The 21865-nt window shown below is 44.2% G+C and overlaps 2 protein-coding genes across 2 annotated transcripts in view; both read left to right on the top strand.

Moving 5' to 3' along the window:
* Positions 1 to 7657: 7657 nt before the first annotated feature.
* DEFB136 (defensin beta 136) overlaps positions 7658 to 21865 on the top strand; it is a 33905-nt gene continuing 19697 nt past the window's right edge. Inside the window, exon 1 of the mRNA XM_034965604.3 lies at positions 7658 to 7779. The gene's annotated coding sequence lies outside the window, so the exon portion shown is untranslated. The remainder of the gene's footprint in view (positions 7780 to 21865) is intronic.
* Positions 8385 to 20806, top strand: LOC134730962 (beta-defensin 134). The gene is made up of 2 exons (XM_063606651.1): positions 8385 to 12388; positions 14481 to 20806. The coding sequence occupies exons 1-2, from the start codon at positions 12331 to 12333 to the stop codon at positions 14621 to 14623; spliced, it is 201 nt and encodes a 66-aa protein (XP_063462721.1). The 5' UTR covers positions 8385 to 12330; the 3' UTR covers positions 14624 to 20806.

Genomic DNA, 21865 nt, shown 5'->3' with positions numbered 1-21865 from the left:
AGACAGGGGCTCCCACCGTGCAGCCGCGGGCTGAAGGGCTCCTCAAGTGCCGCCAAAGTGGGAGCCCAGGCAGAGGAGGCACCCAGAGCGAGCGAGGGCTGTGAGGGCTGCCAGCATGCTCTCACCTCTCATAAGGAGTGATTAATCTGAGCTTCTCCAGAAAGTCCATTCCTGGTAGGCACTGGGAATAAGAAATCTCAGAGTATAAAAAGAAAATCAAGTGGTAGCACTTTTGTGAATGGCTCCAAAATTAGATCCTTTATCTTTTTTTTTTTCATGAAGCACAGTTGCCCAAAACACGCTTAGCCTGAGATGAAGCACATATTAGAGAAAGGTTCTCTCTATAGCATTATGTATTACTCGAGTGAGCATTAAAAAGAGGAGACGGGACAGGCTGTCTCTAGCTATTATTACCTCCACTATAGAGTTGACATACACAAGCTCATTATTCCATTATGTTTTATTCAACAAAATAACTTTAATGTTGAAGCTTAAATTGAATTCGTTAAAACATCTTTGTCTCCAGCATAATGTTCCCCAAGTGTCTCCTTGGTGCCTGAATTTTCTCCAGAATTATAGTGCTGAAGCTATGGAAATGGTGAAATTATATGCAATCTGCAAAACAATGTGGCTATAATGTGGTAATTGGCCTTCCACATAATTAAAGGAACATTTCCTCATCAGAGCTGTTCCATCAGAGACCCCAAGGCTATCGTTGTACAAATCACCCACTTAGGAAAACCTTTATTCCCAGTAGCCTCTAAAAATCTGGTTATGCAAACAGATTTGCTTATTCAGTAACATTAATGGCTTCTCATAGTTAAAAAGTCATCAATGTGTTTGACCTAAAATCTGTTTCCTCCGTGACCAAGTACCATTTTTATTTTGACAGTTAGGAGCCTTTTGACTCTTTCACAGCTGGCATGAAGGCACAGGGAGGGAAATCTCATAAACCAACAACCTGTGTATTCCCAGACTGTTAATCAATAGAAAATCACTTCAACTGGATTAGGGTCTTGTACCTGGCAGAAAGGCTCTTATGGACATTGGAATTGGATTTCTACACTTGATATGACACCTCCTTGAGTCAGATCAGATTCGTGTTTGATAGACTCTTGACAAAAAATTGCTCCAGGATCTGTGCGGTAGCTAAAGCCTTTTTGTTGTTGTTGTTGTTTTAAGAGCAGCATTAAATGTTTTCATGAAGACCTTCCCACCAGTGATTTTATTGGGAATATGGTCTTTAGCTCTGGTCCTGAATAACTCACACTGAGGAAACCTCTAACAAGTGTTTTATTGGAAGATGTCTGATGGATGGTTGGTTTTAATAACAAATCTCTTCCCTTTTTCTGTCCCCTGTGTTCTATTCTCCTTTCTCTACACATTATTCTGGGAGGATTCACCTATTCCCAAAGTCCTTTCCTCTTTATTTCCATTCCAGAGCTCTCTGTATAACTCCAGGCTGATGAATCCAACGGCCCAGTTGTTATCTCCACTTGGCTGTCTTTCTTGCATTGACCTCATCTTACCTTGCCTCTCCTGATTTCCTCTTCTGCCTGGGCTCACCACGTCAGATTCACACCACCATCCACCCAGCTTCCAAAACACCTGGGCCTCCTCCTTCATTCCTCCCTCTTTCTCAGTCAAGTTAGTCTACTGTCTCCTCTCCATCCTCACTGCCACAGCCTTGGTCCGCCAACCATCTTGTCTCACTTGGCGTATTGCAGCCTCCTACCTGGTCTACTCACCTCCCACTCTCCTCCAGCCAGACTGCTCTTTTTATAGCACAAAGTGGATCATTACTCCCCTGCTTAAAAACATCTACTGTCTCCCTTTGTCTACAGGATAAACACGACAAAGAGCCTTTAAGATTTGGCTCCAACTTACCTCTATATTGGTCACTTTTTATAATTATATGAACATCTCTCAGCTCCTCACCCTCTCACGTCTCGATTTTTGCACATGCTCTTCCCTCTGCTGGGAATGATCTTCCACACCTCTCCTATCGACCTGGCTAGTTCCTACCATTTTCTAGTCTTCAACTGAGGAGTCCTGTGGTGGAGAAGGATTTCTCACCACCTGATAGAGATTGCATGCCCACCCACCTCCGGACTTTTATTTATTTATTTATTTATTTTGACGGAGTCTCGCTCTGACCATGCAGGCTGGAGTGCAGTGGCATGATCTTGGCTCACTGCAATCTCCGCCTCCTGGGTTCAAGCAATTCTCCCACCTCAGCCATCTGAGTATCTGGAATTACAGGTGCCTGCCACCACATCGGGCGAATTTTTTTTGTATTTTTGGTAAAGACAGGATTTCACCATGTTGGCCAGGCTGTTTTCAAACTCCTGGCCTCAAGTGATCCACCCACCTTGGCCTCCCAAAGTGCTGGGATTACAGGCAAGAACAACTGCACCTAGCCAATCGGGTGCCCCTTCTATTTGCTCCCATTGCCCCAGGCATACTGTCACCATAACTCTTACCATTCTGAGTTGAAAATGTTTTTTTTTTTTTTGCTTTTTATTTCTCTCATTAAATGCAAAGCTCATTGAAAAGAGGACAGTGGTTGTTCACTGTTGTACTCCTAACCTTTGACTCAGTGTCCTGAGGTTGGCTCTAGAGCTGTGCACACATGTTCAGACATTGGAGCACATCTTGTCTAGCACCTCTTTTGAGGTGGCTTAGAGAAAAGTCAGTAGGTACTTCCCCAAGGATGAAACAGAAGCTTCACCTAAACCAGTTCTTCAACTTCAGCCTGCATTAGAATCCTCTGAGAGCTTGTTAAAAATACAGTCTCCTAGAGCCCACTCTTCAAGAGTCGGTGAGTTGCTTCATCATCAAAATATATACAGAATTCAGGCAGTCTTCAGTGCCAGCCTGGTCTGAGCCTCCGTGGACTCCCACCTGCAGAATCTCCCTGCTGGTCTCCTTGCTTCTGCTCTTACCTTCTTATTACCCATTCAAGTAGCCAGAGTGATCCTTTTTAAAATTTTTGTTAAATTTTTTTGTGATGAAGTCTCACTCTGTTCCCCAGGCTGGGGTGCAGTGGTGCTATCTCAGCTCGCTGCAGCTCTACCTCCTGGGCTCAAGCCATCCTCCCACCTCAGCCTCCTGGGTAACTGGGACCACAGACATACACCACCACACCCGGCTAATTTTTGTATTTTTTGTAAAGACACAGTCTTGCTATGCTGCCCAGGCTAGTCTTGAACTTCTGTGTGCACCCACCTCAGCCTCCTGCATTTTTAGGAGGCCCTTCTTGTACGGATTTTGATGCAGAGGCCTGGGTACCTCATGTCTCCTCCCATCTCTCTCTGTCTTTCTGTCTCCGTCTCTCTCTCTCTTTCTCTTTGCGTTATAGCTGCCTTGGGGACTAGACTCTGCCTTAGGCATCCCTCTGACTCTTGTTTGCTTTTACACTGAGGCTGCTTTAAGTTGCACCTTGATCTGAAGCCTTGGGCTTCTCTTCCTATTCCTTGCTTTTGTTGGAAGGGCCGTGCAGCTTCTTGACAAATTGCAAAGGTTCCCACGAGTTTCCAAGTCCCCAAGAACCAAACCAGATGACAAACAAAGATGCAGCCCACAGCTGGGGAGACAGATTTCATGTCCACACAGAGACTCCAAGATGCTGAACTGAAATCCACCCTGAAACCTGTTATCTCTCATTTAAGTTCAATGTCACCTGGGGGCTTGCAGGGCAGGGCTGGTGACCATTCACAGGGAAAGATGCTTTGAAATGGCAACTGAGAATGGTGTGGTGGTTGACAGATGGCACGTCAGAGCATAGATTAACATGGGAAGAGAAACTCAGCGCTTGGGGGAAGTGTGTGAGGCTGGCAGCCACACAGAGGGCTTTTCCTGCGAGCTCTTGCATAGATGCAAACAGCCAGGAGGTTTTGCTTTCTGAGCCTGAGTGGAAGCATGTTCCTGCCTGCACATTGCCGCTCTGCAGCAAATGTTTATTCCTGTTGCATTGATTAAAAGTGCTTACCAGGCCGGGCGCGGTGGCTCACGCCTGTAATCCCAGCACTTTGGGAGGCCGAGGCAGGCAGATCACAAGGTCAGGAGATTGAGACCATCCTGGCTAACACGGTGAAACCCCGTCTCTACTAAAAATACAAAAAATTAGCCGGACATGGTGGCGGGCGCCTGTAGTCCCAGCTACTTGTGAGGCTGAGGCAGGAGAATGGCATGAACCCAGGAGGCAGGGCTTGCAGTGATCCGAGATTGTGCCACTGCACTCCAGCCTGGATGACAGAGCAAGACTCCGTCTCAAAAATACAAAGTGCTTACCAAAGGGGTTTGAGGGCAGTGGTGACACTGTGAGTTATGGCTCTGTCGGCTGCCAGTGGAGCCAGCCGCTCTGCACAGCCGTGCAAGGGTGTTTTGAAAAGTGGCTCAGCCGGCCAGGAGTGACTGGCTGTAAATATTGCTGCCACAACATCTTGTAGCCTGATTGGGGCAGTGTTTGCAGAACCCTTAAACCACTACACTTGTTCAGGCTTAAAAATAAGCTTACATTTTTGTTTGTTTTGTTTTGTTTTATGAGATGGAGTCTTGTTCTGTCACCGGGTTGGAATGCAGAGGCATGATCTCGGCACACTGCAACCTCTGCCTCCTGCGTTCAAGTCATTCTCCTGCCTCAGGCTCCCGAGTAGCTGGGACTACAGGCGTGTGCCGTCATGTCCAGCTAATTTTTGAATTTTTAGTACAGACGGGGCTTCACCATGTTGGCCAGGATGGTGCGATTTCTTGACCTCGTGATCTGCCCTCCTTGGCTTCCCAAAGTGCTAGGATTACAGGCGTGAGCCACCATGCCTGGTCAAACATATTGCTTCTTTTCTCAACTTCTGCTGAACTCTATTTTGCTTCTTTTTCCTGGATAAAGCTCTTCTTTATCCAGAAGAGCTTTTAGCAGCAAAGTTACCCAACGCCCTTCCCTAGTCTCTCCTTGCAACTGGCTCTCAGCGGGGGGGGGGGGGTGCGGGGGGTGGAGGGGCGGTGGGTAGGAGGAAATCCTTGACAGAACCAATTTACATGACTGTTTGGAGGACTCTCGCTAGCCCCAGGAGGTGTTTGCATTTTTAAATTGGTTAGTAGTGTCAGAATGTTTCATGAGTAAGAGCACAGCCTCTAAGTTGGATACCCTGAATTTAAATCTCAACATGGCCATTTTGTATATAACCAGAGGATGGATTTGGGGACCCAATGGATCTACCATGACATGAACTTGCACCAACATTCACGTGATCTCCAAAATGCCTATTCTGACTGGTAGACCCTAGTCTCAGCCTAGTGCCAGTTCAGAGCCTGTGTCCAGTGATCCTGCACATGTCTCATTACTTCCTTTTCTCCTGTTCAGTCATCCTGGTAAAAGGCTGTGTATTCCCTTGGGGGCAGGCTGGGAGACAGATTGACAGTATAAATTTTTGGCAGTGGAGCAGAGTCCTTTCTGGAGGGGACCTGGCTTCCCATTCAGACAAGGGACTCCGGGTCTGTGAACTGGCTTATGTCTGGAAATTCACGGGGGACTGTGACTCTGTTTTTATGATTCAGATTAGACTTCTGCTCACCTGACCTAGAACACTTCTGCAAACACAGATCCAGTAAAAATGTGGCAGGCTTCTTATCTGTTTCACCTCTAGGAATGCCACAATCAGCTGGCACCATAGGTCTCTGCGAGTCAGGCTATTCTGGTTGCAGCTTTGAGTCTGCTGTCTTTTATGGTAACTGCATCCACCTTGCCTTTGGGGATTGAGTGCTCTGATCACTTGGCCCCAGCCCCTGTAGTGTGCCTATGTCACTTACCCTCTTTATACCTCAGTTTCCTCCTCTATAAAACGGGCATCCTCATTGCACCCACCCCGAGGGCTGCTGTGAGGTATAGATGGATTAACATATGGAAAGTAATAGAAGAGGGTCTCAAAGCCCATGTGTCGTTATCAGAATTATTTCGTGACAGGGAAGAGCTGGAGGAGAGAGGAAGGTGCTGAGCAGATCCATGTGCTCTCCCACCAGTGTTTCCTGAGCACCTACTATGTGCTGCCCACTGTGAGAGCTGTTAGGGTTGAAATAGGGAGCACAGCAGGGTAGGCACTGCCATCAGGAGCTTAGTGGGGAGACCATTGTGCAACATGGTTCCAGCACTTGGGGTGGGGAAGCTCAGGGAGTACAGGGGCCTAGGATCCTGGGCAGAATCATGGAAAGGACACAGCCGTCCCAGCCTCTCCTGCCTACTCTGCCTCCCTGGCCTCCTCTGCTTCCCTGGCCTCTCCTGCCTTCCTGGCTTCCCCTTCCGCCGTGGCCTCCCCAGTCTCCCCTGTCTCTCCTGCTTTTGAGATGGGCCAGGAGCTGCTGGTGCTCACTTAGCCTGTCCTGGACTCTGGGTGTAGCACTTCAATGTCCAGAAAATACCCCCGGGTTCAGCTCATCACACAACCTAGGAAGGAGCTCCACACTGACACTAAGGCTGCATCCTGGACTCATTCATCAGGGCATGCCTCCAAAATATTTCTCCACGTCTCCTCCCTTTGACCACCTGCATTGTCTCTGTGCCTCAGCCCCAGCTGGGGGCCTGCAAGGATCCCCTATCTCCTCTGCCCCTGCACGGCTCGGTCCCAGGCAATCTGTCCGCCCACCACACCTCTCTCACCTTGCCCACCGTGCTCCAGACCCACAGTCCTCTTTCTGCTTCTTTCCCAGCCTCTGGGCTTTTGCACACGCTGTTCCCTCTGCCTGAACACCCTCCACTGGGCTGAGAACAACTTTCTGAGGCCTCTCTCAGCTGTTGTTTCCTTTGGAACAGCCGCTGCTGCTGTCCCTCTCCCAGCTCCAAGACCTGCTGAGCCTCCTGTCTTTCTCAGTTCCCATGCCCCCAGCACTTCTTCTTGGCCTCCTTTTGCCCAACTGACAATGTCCATTCTCAATGCCTTCTCAGCCAGCGCTGAGCCCCACTGGGTGAAGGCAATGCCTGTCATGTTCACCACAATATCCCCTCCCCCATCACCACTCCTGGTCCACAGTGATGCTCAAAAAAGATCTGTTGGTAGGCAATGCGAAGGTGCATTCATGTCATCCTGCAGGAGGAATTCTCCACGAGTTTTGAGCAGCCTCGGTTTTCCCACCACCTCCAAATCATGGAAGACACAGGGTAACAGCAAAGACAAGGTGGCTGTGGCCGATGTCCACCCTCTCGGGGCGTCCCTTCTCTTCTCTCCTCCTTAGTCAGGGAGACCATCGGGGTGCAACCTGCCTGGGGCGGTGAGGAGGTGCAGGGCCTGGCCAGAGCGGGCCTGGCGACGGGCAAAGGACAGAGACCTCCTGGGCCAGGACAGGTGAGAGCAGCGCAGGCCCGGGACCGGCGTGGCGGCGGTGCGCGTGAGCGGCCAGCAGAGGGCGCCAGAGAGCCAGGAGTGGCCCGCAGAAGAGCCCGCGCCGGCACTGGTGCCCATCTCCGCGCCGCGCGGACTCACCGAGCCCGCGCTCAGACGCCCCAGCTCCGCCGAGAGGCCGCTTGCTCCGGGTCCTTCTTCTTCCCAGTGCAGGCAGAGCCCCCGGAGTCATGGCCAGGCCTTCCGGCAGCTCCGAAGCCACTGGCAAGTCCCGAGGCAGGGATGGCCGGCCCAGGAGGGAGGAGGACGACGTCCCTCCCGAAGAGAAGAGGCTGCGGCTGTTGCTGGAGGGGGAAGCGCACAGCCCCAGGACTGCGAGGACGGGGAGGACGCGCCGCGGCCGGGCAGGGAGGAGACCGGCACCCAGACAGGTGGCGACGGCAGAGGAGTAAGTGACGCGGGCGCGGGGGTCCGGGGGTGCAGCGGGCGCGGGGGTCCGGGGGTGCAGCGGGCGCGGGGGTGCCGGCGACGCGGGGTAGGGGCGGCGGGAGGCTCCGTGGCCTGCCCCGGGTTGAAGTTGGGAGGGCGGCCTTCATTCTGAACCCATTTAGGCAGCACGGGCGGCCCTCCTCGCCGTGGGCGGCATCAGAGCCCCCCCTGCCCAGTCTTGGGGTTGCTCCCGGATGTTGTCTGGGAGTCTTGCTCATGGCTTATGTCTGGGAATTGACTGGGGACTGTGACTCTGTTTTTATGATTCAGATTAGACTTCTGCCCACCTGACCTAGAACTCTTCTGCAAACAAAGATCCAGTAAAAATGTATAAACCTAATATCTAGAGTTCATTTATTTATTCAACAAATATACCTTTGGCACTGATGGCCTGCTAGACTTTCAGCCCAATACTGGTGTAAAATGATAAATAAGACAGTCAAGGAATCTGTACTCGGATCTCACTGTCTAATCATAGAGACACAAATAATTTATATAGTAACAATTGTGACAAGTGCTATGAAAAAAAAGGAATGGGGGCTCTAAAATTTGTAATGGGAAAGAGGACCATCTCTTCACAGAGGATACAGAAGCTGCTTCCTTCTGCATCTCCCACTGTTGGCTAGAATACATTTCTGTTTATTAGGATCGTCATTTGCAAAGGCTGCATATTGAATCTGTATGGCTCAGGGTCAGACAGGGACATTTCAATTGCAGCTGAGAGTATGGCAGTTGCAGAACAACCACAGATCAGGAAGATGAGAAGAGTAGCATGATGACCCTAAAGAAATACCAAACCCAGGAGGTAGAAGAAAGAGCCATCTAGTCCTAGCATGGAGCATACTGTACTTCTCCATTTTCTAATCCCAGAGCACCATGTGGCCTTAGGGGAATATATGGATGAAAAGAAAAAGCTGGTGTGCGGGTAAGCCACGTACTTGTTTTTCAAATGATGCGCACATCTCCCTTCTTTATCTCTAAAGTCTATGAACTAGGTCAGCTCCCAACTCGTGGCACCTACAGTGAACCAGACGCTGAGCCAGGGGAGGTCTAGATAACAAGAGACAATCTCTGACAGTTGTTGAAATTCTTCTTTACCTCTTAGAGCAAAACTCAGAGGCTGTCCTGTTCTGATATTTAAGTAAAATCACGAATTGCTGGGAGTTGGTGACCTAGTCAGTGAACGAGCTCCTTATCAATAGTGGGAGAATAATAGTAATAGTCCGTTCTGGGGAAAAGAATATGGCACTGTAATGGTCTTGGGGTTTTTTAACTTTGGCTTTGTAAGCAACATTATTTTTGCTTGGGTTAAAGCCTCTTCCAGCTGTTTATCAACATAGATAAAAGTATATTGCTTTATTATTTCTCCTTGAGTCATATTCAACGCTTTCTTTGCATGGGCAATGCCAGTATCCCACTGAGCATGTCCTCTCTGAGGTTGAGGTTTCCAGGTCTTTTTTTCTCAGAGTGATTGCTGGCTTCTTTGGGAGCCTCAGCCAGTAATTCTTTATACTCTTTATGACCTTTATACTCCCATACCTGCTTTTCATTAACCCATGCCCTCACTGGCTGGTTGCTAAGAAATTGGACATGATATGACAAGGCACCCCTTGTGTCAGTTTTAGTATGAACTTCCAGCTGGGGCTCACTTGAGACCAAGGTAGGAACCTAAGGTAGAAATGATAGGTTCCTGCCTTGGGCTTTTTCTGTTTGGTAGGTTTTTTACTACTGATTCTATTTCAGATCTCATTATTGGTTTGTTCAGGCATTCAATTTCTTTCTAGTTCAACCTTGGGAGGTTGTACTTTTCCAGGCATTTATCAGTTTCTTCTAGGCTTTGTAGCATGTGTGCATGCAGATGCTCCTAATAGTCTCTGAGGGTTTTTTGCATTTCTTTGGGGTCAGTGTTAATATCCTCTTTCTCGTTTCTGATTGTGTTTTTTTGGATCTTCTTTTTTTAGTCTAGCTAGCAGTCTAAATAAGCAGACTTATTTATTCTTTTAAAGAGCCAACTTTTGGTTTCATTAATCTTTTGTGTGGGTTCATGTCTCTATTTCATTCAGTTCAGCTCTGATTTTGGTTATTTCTTTCCTCTGCTAGCTGTGGGTTGATTTGCTCTTGTTTTTTTAGTTCTTCTAAGTGTGATGTTAGGTTCTTAATTTGAGATCTCTCTAACTTTTTGGTGTAGGCATTTTCATGCTATAAATGTTCCTCTTAACACTGCTTTGGCTGTGTCTCAGGGATTCTGGTATTGTACCTTTGTTTGAATCAGTTTCAATGAACGTCTCTTTTTTTTTTATTATTATTTTTTAAGACAGTGTCTCACTCTATCACCCAGGCTTGGGTGGAGCAGGACAACCACAGCTTACTGTAGTCCCAACCCCTTAGGCTCAAGCAATTCTCCCACCTCGACCTCCCAAGTAGTTGGGACTACAGTCGTGCACCATCACACCTGGCTAATTTTTTTTTTAATCTTGTAGAGACAGGGTCCCACCATGTTGCACAAGGTGGCCTTAAACTCCCGGACTCAAGTGATCCACCTTCCTTAACCTTGCAAAGTGCTAGCATTACAGGTGTGAGCCACTGCACCTGGCCCAGTTTCAAAGAATTTCTTGATTTCTGCCTTAATTTTATCCTTTACCCAAAAGTCTTTAAGGAGCATATTGTTTAATTTCCATGTACTTGTATAGTTTTGAGAGATCTTCTTGGTATTGATTTCTATTTTTATTGCATTGCGGTCTGAGAATGTTACTGATATGCATTCTTTTTAATTTGTTAAGGATTGCTTTATGGCCAAGCATGTGGTTGATCTTAGAGTATGTGCCATGTACAGATGACAAGGATGTGTATTCTGTTGGTGTGTGGTGGAATGTTCCATAGATGTCTGTTAAGTCCATTTGGTCAAGTGTTGAGTTTAGGTCCTCAATATCTTTATTTGTTTTCTGCCTCAATGATCTGCTTAACACTGTCAGTGGGGTGTCAATGTCTTTCGTTATTATTGTGTGGTTATCTAAGTCTCTTCATAGGTCTCTAAGAACTTGTTTTATAAATCTCAGTGCTCCAATATTGGGTGCATATATATTTAGGATTATTAAGTCTTCTTTTTGAATTGAACACTTTATCATTTTGTAATGCCTTTCTTTGTCCTTTTTGATCATTGTTGCTTTTAGTCTGTTTTGTCTGAAATAAGAATAGCAACCACTGTTCTTTTTCTTTTCCATTTGCTTGCTAGATCTTTATCCATCCCTTTCCTTTGAGGCTATGAATGTCATTGCGTGTGAGATGTCTTGATGACAACATACAGCTGTGGCCCAGCCTTTCTACTCCTGAATATTTGCAAAAGAAAAATGAAAGCATATATCCATACCATGACTTGTACATGAATGTCCATAGCAGCTTTATTTTCAATAGCCAAAAACTGGAAATAATCAAACATCAATCAATACGTGACTGGATAAACACATAGATGTATAGCCATGCAATGGTGCTCAGCAATGAAAAGGAATGAACAACTAATTCATATTATAGCAAGGACGAATCTCAAATAATTATGCTGAGTAAAAGAAACCCAACAAGAAAGAGTATAGAATATATTATTCTATTCACATGAAATTCCAAGAAAATACAAAGTAATCTATAGTGTCAGCAGAAAAGTTTTGGCCTTTAGACTGAGAGGTGAAAGAGAATCAGGAGGGGAATATTACAAAAGGCATGAAAAAATGTTAGGGGGAATGGATATGTTCATTATTTTGAATGTGACAATGGTCTCACAAACGTATAGATATGGCAAAACTTATCCGATTATACACTTTACTGTTTGAAGTTTATTGTATGTCACTTATACTTCAATAAAAAATGTTTTTTTAAATAGTAACAATTATTTTAAATGACCTTGACAAAATATTGTGCAACACTTAAAAATACTATTTATGAAGTTTATAGTGACACTGATATATAGTATATATCAAGTTACAAAAGCAGGATACCTAATTATAAGAATATTGTTTATAGCTATGTAAAACAAAATATTAAACAACAAACTAGGCATAAATGAAACTTTCTTTAGAATGACAGTTTGTCTCTGAGAAGAGCAGTTCATCTGTAACTTGTCCATCCTTGTCATGTTTAATATTTTACCAATTTTCTAAAATTAGCAATTACATTTTTATTGTAACAAAAGCCTATCAAATTTTAATTTTATTCATTTAAAAGAGTAAGAGCACATAGTTCTCAGGCCTCCATGTACTTTTGGAAAACCTGGGTGGAAGAACAGTGTCTTTGTCAATAGGAAAAGCTGTCAAACAAGAAAGGGCTGTCCATTTTTTTTCCTCAGATGAGCATTGCCAACACAGCTGCCTCAGGGGTGTTCAGTGTAGCATATCTACCTGAAGCGAGGCATACCCCAGCCCTGAGAGGTTTGTATAGGACTGTGTGCTCAACCTCTTCTCTCTATTCCCTGACAGCCGATGTCAGACCCTGCCACTAGCCTCCTTAACAGAAGTTCCCAGCCATGAAGCCTCTCCTTGTTGTGTTTGTCTTTCTTTTCCTTTGGGATCCAGTGCTGGCAGGTAAAACTGGCATATTTTGGGGGGTAGGGGTGCTTCATATAGAAGAACAATGCCACTAAACAACCCAATAAACATACTCCACCCATGGGCCCTTTAATTTTCAAGCTAGAAAAAAGCATCAACTAGTTTTGATGTCAGCAAGACCTGGGCTTGAATCTGGCTGTCCAACTTGTTAACTATATAACTTTGGACAAAGGTCTAAGCTTCTCTGAGCCTTAGTTTCCTTTTTTTTTTTTTTTTTTTTTTTTTTTTTTGGCTAAACTGATCAGCACCAGTGAGCCTTAGTTTCTTCATTTGAAAAATGGAAATATGGAAATGAAGAGTCTCACAAGGATTAAATCAGATCATGTATGGAATATGTCCATACATAATATGAAAAGTACCTGGCTCATGAGAGCTATCATTGTATTTTCATTAGTAATGCCCATCCTGTCTTCCTGCTGTTATTTTGTCTCTAATTCAAGAATGTATCTAAGTATAACAGTCAAAACCAGAAAATAGTGACAACACAATTTGTTAATTTTCTAATATACTGAAGTTTCCTACAGTTAATTTACTATTTGTGAATCCATTAGTTACATGAGGAAACAGATTTAGAACGGCTAGTTTCAAGAGAATCACTGAGCTTCATGTGATAGAAGAAATGCCTGATCAGATGAGATAGCAGCTAGGGAGACATGACAGAGAGTGTGAGTGGCCCTGTGCTCTAGCTTCACCATATCCTTTCTGACTTTAGCAATCTCATCTGGAAAATTCTTTTCACTCAGTGTTACTGAATCAGTCCAGTCAGATTGGTTCATCTGCCTAGATGGACTGAAGTGTTTGCCTGAAGTATTCTCCAGGCAAATGAATCAGATATTCAGATTATGTGACTCACCAGGCTAAATTTAAGAAATCATGGGATCAAGGCCTCTTAAAGCTGTTGATGCAACCAATTCCACTACGGTTTATGGCAATGGATTTGTGGCCTCCAGACAAAGAACCGCATCTAGTGTACAATATTCCCTTCAATTCCTTTTGCATTCTCATAACTTGTCATTTCCATTGAAATTTCTTGTCTCATTTTATAGACCATTATATTTCATCTTCCCAAAAGTGTTACAGATTGTCCTCTAGGGCTTCTGTCTTGCAAACTAAGTAACACTGATCCCTTCTTGTTCCTGTAGGACAATTATCCTCCAGGGCATTATGACTCAGATAGGGTATGTGTTTGCTCAAAATTTCTACAGATTCCTTGAGCTTCAATAAGACTTCTCAAATCTTCAGAATTGATTTCATCCTCCTTCAAACTCACAAGACCATTCCACATTGCAAATACATCATTGCACTTGTCATGTTTTATCCTCTCTCAGAGAGATATTTTGTATTTCTTCTCTTTTTGTCTAGAATGAAAATTCATTGAGGTTAAGGTCTATATCATACTCAAATCTGTACCCCAACAGTCCTTGATTCACAGGATTTATAAAAATTGGTTTATGAATAATAATGAGTAAGTAATTATTTAAAAAATAATGAGTGAATGACTATGTGAATAGCTAGCTTGATTGTTTGGGTTATATTCATTGACAAATTCAGGGAAACTTCCAAATTATTACTTGTTTTAGTCAGCTTGGGCTGCGATAACAAAATTCCGCAGACTGTGGCTTAGACAAACTTTATTTTCTCATAGTTCCAGAAGATGAGAAATCCAAGATCAAGGTGCTAGCTGATTCAATTTCTGATGAGGGCTTGCTTTCAAGCTTGTAGATGGCCATCTTTTTGCTGTGACCTTCACTAATAAGAACATCAATCCTATTGGATTAGCCTGTCGATCTTATTGGATTAGGGTTCCACCATCATGACCTCATTTAACTTATATTACTTCCTGAAGGCCCTATCTCCAAAGACAGTCACATCAGGGGTGAGGGTTTCAGCATATGAATTTTGGGGTGACACAATTCAGCCCCTACTACTAATTAATTTTTTCAGTTACAGGATCAATGATCATAACCAAATCTCCTTGGTATCCGGTTGGATAAAAATTGAGGGACTAGCAATTTTATGGTCCAAAAAGGCCTGTAGTGAATTATCTTTCTATTCATTTTCCTTCCAGGTATAAATTCATTATCATCAGAAATGCACAAGAAATGCTATAAAAATGGCATCTGCAGACTTGAATGCTATGAGAGTGAAATGTTAGTTGCCTACTGTATGTTTCAGCTGGAGTGCTGTGTCAAAGGAAATCCTGCACCCTGACATAAGAAACCAATGAATGGCCACTATCCTGTAGGCCCTTGATTCTGCCATCTTTCACAAAACCAGGGAATTTAGATCCAACTGTGACACCATGATGTGTCCATGACTACTGGTTTTTAGCATTTTTATAAACCAGCAGACTCTCGTGGTCGTAAATTTAAAGAGCTGAGCTGTAGCCTTCTTTAAAAGAGCTCGGTTTTTCACAAAAACAGTGTAGAAGATATTTTCTCACCTCAAAGTGATGTCCAGTGTGCTCATCAGCACCTGTTTCTCCCTCTAATCATAGAGGATATTCTTATTATTTAGAAAGGCTTCAAGGGAAACAACTTTTGACACCTAAGTCGTGTCCTACCTTCGCTTCAGCTTCGCATTTCCCATTTCTGTGAAATTCCCAACTTTAGAGAAGCAGATTTGCCATGGCCTTCTGACAACCTTGTACATCTCTCACATAAACCGCATAGGCAGGGCTTAACTACAGGCTGGCCCGAGTCTGGACTGAGTCTGACCCTGAAGTTCCTTTGGAACAGGAGAGGCCATCTTGTGATGGGCTGGAACAAGGTAATTTCTCATCCACCTCCCTAGTTTCAGTTGAGCAATGGAACTTCCCACCTGAGCCCCTAGGGTTCAGCTACAGGCTATAAGACTGCCGTCCTGTGGTTTAGTGTTGGTTCCTTAGCAGCAGAGTGATGCCACCTCTGCTGCCTGTCATCTGACTCCTCTGGATGGGTGTTATCCTGTGGCTTAAGAGCTAACACCATGCTGATCTTGCTTTGCTATATGTGTAACTAATAAACTGCCTAAATCCATTTGGACTCATGATTTTCTTTACCAATAAACTTTATGAAGGTGTAACAGGAAAACTTAGCAACTTCTGTCATGTTGCTTCTGACCCTACTGGCTACGCTGGTGAATTCTTGCTTGATTTTTCAACAACATTCACCTTTATGGATGCATGAATGTGTGAGTTCTGTATCTGCTGCTCACGATAAAGACTGGGTGGCAAAGGAGAGTAGATTCTGGCTGTGGAGCAACTTTCACTATCTTCAGTGCTCGATATGGCTCAGGCTCTCTAGTGATGTGAGACTGAGAGTGTGGGGCTCTTGCCGCAAATAGCCAGTTGCTGATGTGGTACAAGGAAAAGGATACAGCGTCTTAGTTCTGGGGCTGAGATGACAGTACTGCCTGCCTAACCACACATGGCTGCTGGGAAGGGATGAAAAGAGAACAGCAGGTGAAAAAGCATGAGGGGTTGTAAGGAGTTCTGTACTTCCAGCAAATGTCCAACCTTTGAGCAAATTCAGTGTTGGTGTCTTTGGAGAGGAAGGTACTAAAAATCCAGTAGAATGTGTCCTCTCTGAGGCCCAGACTCCCTATGTAGACTGTAAGGAGTTTGGTTAAAATTGAATGGGATCAGAGATGGCCTGGAATTGTAACTATGGTTACTAAGTGTGCAGAGTAAATGCATCCAGACATGGCTAGGAAAACTGTGAGACACTGAGGGAGACAGAGGGGTCCCTACTGGAAGAGCACCAAATCTTCTGAAACTTTGGCCTCATAACATCCTGGAAAAGCAGTCTTAGGCTTGCTTTTCATCTCACTCCTCCTAGTTGGGTGCAAGTTCTCTACACATACAGATAAAGAGAAACCTGAAAACAATCCAGCCTGCTGACAATCTGAAGAATGAGGTGTGATGACACTTTACAGACTAACTAGAAAGCTGATCCCCAAAGCCAGGGAGTGAGTCTACATTCTCTATGCTAGAAAGTACTCTCTGGAATCTGGCTAAGTCCTGCATGGACAGAACTTTCCACTGCTGCATGATATCAAAATAAGGCTATTACATCAGGGCCAGGCAACCTCTATGCCTTAGACCCTGCTCTACTATTCGCACTAGCCAATATTAAACCTGCTTATCCCAACTCCCTGCTCCTTCCAATGGAAATTTGCTAATCCTGCACTGCCTTCACCTTACCCTTGACAAGCCATATACCCTGTCAGGAAATGAACTCTGTAACAACCAAGGTAGCTGCAAACTTTATTCTTTTGAGAGAAAGTGTGTATGTTATATGCACACTCTCCAGCTTTGCTGAAGGAACCTGAACAGATATTCACTAACTTTGGTTGGTCTCTGTACATTGACACTTCCAAAAGAAATCCAATTCCAAGATCCAAAGCTTTTTAAAAAATAATTTAATTATTTACCAAATCTATCTGTATGGAAACAAAATGGGGAAGGGATTTGTCACAATATGGAGCAAACTCTCTTCAAAATTCTTTCTGAATATCGCTCCCTGAAATCTTACTCATTCAGTAGTGAAAACTGCATTGTCTAAAAGCAACATCTAGAATTTATCTGGGATATCTAGAATTTTTAATAGAGATTCTGAGAAGCCTCAAGGGTAAGAACAAGCTCTGTCTTTAGGGAAACTCATTTTTACTTAGAGCTAATTTTTGACATTTTTTCCAATTTTATTGAGATATGATTGCCAAATAAAAATTGTATATTCAAGGTGCAGGACATGGCTTGATTACATATACATCATGTAACGATTACCACAAATTTCTATTGTTTCTAAGCCACCCCATCTGAGAAATTTTACTACAGCAGTTCTAAAAGGCAGAGAGAGCATCTTATATTTTCTGTATTCTGATAATTTGACATCTGAAGCCTTGTTGAACCTGGAGGGTCTGCCACTCCCAGAGTTAGCCAACTCCTAGAGACAGTATGCTTTTCAAATCATACTTGCCCACAGTGTGCTTTTCAAACCAACCAATTCAGAGTCCACACCTCAACCACCTCCTTTATCAGGCCTTCATACTACGGGACCCTATCCACTCACCCTAATCACCCAAGTACCAGGCAATCAGGGATATTCCCTAGACTCCAGCACCTGCTAAAATTATTCGAATTTTAGCCAATCAATTTAGACATTTATTTTGTTAAAGTTAAGAAAAGTGGCCAATGACACAGCCTCAGGAGGTCCTAAGGACATGTGCCCAAGGTGGATGGGTTACAGCTTAATTTTATGCATTTTAGGGAGACAGAAGTTACAAGCAAAGGCATAAATCAATGCATGTAAGCTATACATTGGTTCACGGGGCACGGTGGCTCACGCCTGTAATCCCAGCACTTTGGGAGGCAGAGGTGGGTGGATCACAAGGTCAGGAGATCGAGACAATCCTGGCTAACACGGTGAAACCCCATTTCTACTAAAAATACAAAAACTAGCTGGGCATGGTGGCAGGTGCCTGTAGTCCCAACTACTCGGGATGCTGAGGCAGGAGAATGCCTTGAACCCAGGAGACAGAGCTTGCAGTGAGCCGAGATCATACCACTGCACTCCAGCCTGGGCGACAGCACGAGACTCCGTCTCAAAAAAAAAAAAAAGAAAGATATACATTGGTTCAGCCTGAAAAGCAGGACATCTCAAAGCAGGGGGAGGGGAGCTTCCAGGTCATAGGTGGATTCAGAGATGTCCTGGGTGGCATTTGTTTGAAGGAGTTAAGCTCTGCCTAAAGAGTTAAAGTCAGCCTAAGTTAATTTAAGGTAAGGTAAGGTGGAAGGGGGTGGGTGGGATTGTGGAAGCCAAGGTCCCTGTCGTGTAGATGAAGCCTCTAGTTTGCAGGCTTCAGAGAGAATAGATGTGGATATCTCTTATTGGACCTTAACCCATTTCCTGTTTGCCCTGAGAATATTCTTGTCTCTAATCCTAATGTAACATATACATTTCTGTTGCATTAGGATTACAGACAATTTCTGTTGGCAAATGACTCCAAGAACAGTTTTTATATTTTATTTTCACATTGAAAGTGAGTCAGATTTGCATCAGCTTCAAAAAGCATGTTATATAAAATCATATGAGTACTGGCCATCTGCACTTTTTTTTTTTCTGAATGGGCAATGGGTTAAAAAGTGTCAGACTCTCCTGAAGAGCCCTAGTAAAGGAAGGAGATTCTCTACAGAAAGTAAATTTCCCCATCAAGAGACAGCTTTGCAGGGCTATTTCAAAATATGTCAAAGAAATGTATTTCAGGGTAAAATACTTTTATTTTCTTTGGGGCCCACTATCTATCATGTGATATTATACCAGATTCAGGTTGGAATTTGGCACAGTCTGTTTTCTCAGCCTTAAGATCGCTGTTTTAATGTTAATGCTGGTCAGTTGTGTCTAAACTCCAAGGGGGGGAAGATATAATAAGGGATCTGCAACACCTCCCACCTTCCCATCGTTGCCTGATGTAAGAATAGCTACTCCTGCTCTCTTTTGATTCCCATTTGCATGGAATACCTTTTCCCACCATTTTACCTTGAGTTTGTATGAATCCTGCTGTGTTAGGTGAGTCTCTTGAAGACAGTGGATATTTGGATTGTGATCTTCAATCCATTCTCCCATTCTATATCTTTCGAGTAGAGCATTTAGGCCATTTACATTCGATGTTAATATTACATTCTATGTTAATATTGAAATATGAAGTACTTTTCTTCATCATGTTAATTGTTATCTGGATATGTTTTTTCATTGTGTTATTGTTTTATAGGCCTGTGAGTTTTAAGTTTTTAAGAGGTTCTATTTTGATATATATTGAGCTTTTGTTTCAAAGTTTAGAACCCTTTATAGCAGTTCTTGGAGTGCTGGTTTGGAAGTGACAAATTCCCTCAGCATTTTTTGTCTGAAAATAACTTTATTTCTCCATTTATGAAACTTAGTTTTGCAGGATACAAAATTCTTGGCTGACAGTTGTTCTGTTTAAGGAGGTTGAAGATACAACCCCAATCCCCTGAGGTTTCTGCTGAGAAGTCTGCTGTTAGTCTGATAGGTTTTCCTTTGTAATTTCACTGCTGCTTTTTTCTTACTGCTCTTAGAATTATTTCCTTCATGTTGACTCTAAATAGCCTGATGACTATATGCCTTAGTGAATGTGTAATGAATTTCCCAGGAGTTCTTTGAGCTTCTTGGATTTGCATATCTAGATCTCCAGGCAGGCGAGGGAAGTTTTCCTCAATTATTCCCTAAAATAGGTTTTCCAGACTTAGTATTTTCTCTTCTTCCCCAGGAACACCAATAATTCTTACGTTTGGCCACTTTACATAATCCCATACTTCTTAGAGACTTTGTTCATTTCCTTTTATTATTTTTCTTTATTTTTGTCTGATTGGGTTAATTCAAAAGTCTTGTTTTTGAGCTCTGAAATTCTTCATTCTACATGTTCTAGTTTATTGTTAAAACTTTCCACTGTATTTTGTAGTTCCCTCAGTGTGTCTTTCATTTCCAAAAGTTCCAGTTGTTTTTTTCTTGATGATATCTATGTCTCTGGAAAATTTTTCATTCAAATCCTGAACTGCTTTTTAATTTCTCTAAGATGGTTTCCACCTTTCTCCAATATCTTCTTGAGTAGCTTAATAATCAATCTTCATATTTCTTATCTGGTATTTCAAAGATTTCATCTTGATTTGAGTCCATTGCTGGATAGCTAGTGTGATCTTTTAGGTGTGTTATAGCACCTTGTTTTGTCATATTACTAGAGTTATTTTTCTGGTTCCTTCTGATTTGGATAGACTACTTCTTCTCATTATTCTTGAATTTATATTTGATATGACTGTGTTTCTCTTATTTGCTTGTTTGTTTTTAAATTTCTTTTTTCCCCTTAAGGATGAGACTTTAATTCTTATAGTTAATTATAGCCTAATTCAGTTCTTGGTGCTTTAGAGGGTGAAGACCCTTGGTTATAGAGAGTCTTTGTATGATGGTTTTCTTATATGCTAGTTGTAGTAGCAATGTGCTCAGTGTGTGAGCAAGTTCACTGTGTCCCATGGGGTTGGAATGGTAGAGGTCTCTTAAAGCTTATCCCATTCCCCCATAGTGTGGACTTATTTATTTATTAATTTTCCCCCAGTATTTTATTTACTAATTTGATTGTTCATGCTTCAGGCCAGTAGGGGAGGTGTCCCTGGGTAGGAACCAGCTGTGGCTAAAGCAGGTGGGTGAATGATGTCCCAGGCTTGACAGAGGAGGCCGGAGGAGCTCTCAGTGAGTTACACTGGGGTCTTATTGTGGGAAGGGTTGGAGCCACCTCAGCCCTGCTGCCAGATCACCAGGAAAGTTACCCACCTCTCAGGCATGCTCCTGTCCCAGTGTTCCTGCTGTTCAGGAGCTGACTGACAGGCCTTTTCTTCATGACCTTTTTTTCATCTGTAGGAATGTTGATGTTCCAAATAGAGAGGAATTGTGGCTCTGCCTCTCATGCAACCTTGAACCTAGAGGGAGCTCCTCCTGTGGGGATGTGTTCCAGGAAGACTGTCTATAGTTGCACCCACACTAAGCTCCCATGGGAGAAGCCCAACTGTGCCTATGGTGGTGGATAACATGGGAAAGACTTCCTTTTCTCCAAGACCCTTCACATGCGCCAGAGCTGTCTGACTGTTGGGGTAGAGTGAAGACCTTCCCTGCTGAGCCCAGCACTTCAACTGTGCGTCTACTGAAGGAAGCCTTCCATCTGGTGCTCAAGGCCTGCCTCCTGGGTTCTTTTGTCCCACAGGCTGTTCCCTTGATGTGGTGCAGTCCTCCTTCCCCTGCAAGTGGGAGTCCCTGGAAGTCCCTGGGAGCCAGGTCACTGTGAGTGTTCTTGCTCCTCTGGGTCTAGCTGCCCAGAGAAGTTGACACACTCGAGGCTGGTGTTGGGGAATGTCTGCAAGGGATCCAGTTATGTGACCTATGCTCAAGTTTCCCTGCAGTGGGTAGCAGCACCAGCTCTAATGGGAGTGGCAAGGTTGTGACATAGATTCTGTGAAATTCCTGGGTTACTGATAGCCTTAGTGTGTTAGCTTTCTTGAATGCGGGTTATAGTAGTAATGAACTGGTCATGTGGACGGACTCAGGACCTCCTGTTTAGCCAGAGTGGTGCAGGCAGCGGTGATAGCTGAGATCCCATAGCGGTTTTCTCCTTCCTGGGTGCAATGTTAATCTACCAGGAGATACTGTCAAGGACTGTGTGGGTTGGCCTCCAGCTAGGAGGTGGCGCTTGCAAAAGAGCAGCAGCTGCGGTAGTAGCAGTGGGATTTTTGCTTGCCTGATGTTGCCCAGAGGGGGATACTCTGGTTTCTCTGGACATGCGCGGGGCCATGTAGCTCCCAGGAGACTCTGTCCTTTGCGTTGAGTTACCAGGGCGGGTGGCCGGGCAAAGCCAGGTAGGGGCTGGGTCGGGCGGGCTTGCACACTGGTCTCCGTGTGCAGAGAAAGCAGG

This window comes from Pan paniscus, chromosome 7, assembly GCF_029289425.2.
Source record: "Pan paniscus chromosome 7, NHGRI_mPanPan1-v2.0_pri, whole genome shotgun sequence".
NCBI classification, from domain to species: Eukaryota; Metazoa; Chordata; class Mammalia; order Primates; family Hominidae; genus Pan; species Pan paniscus.
The sequence above is the reverse complement of the archived record's forward strand: the minus strand, read 5'-3'. Positions and strand labels throughout refer to the sequence as shown.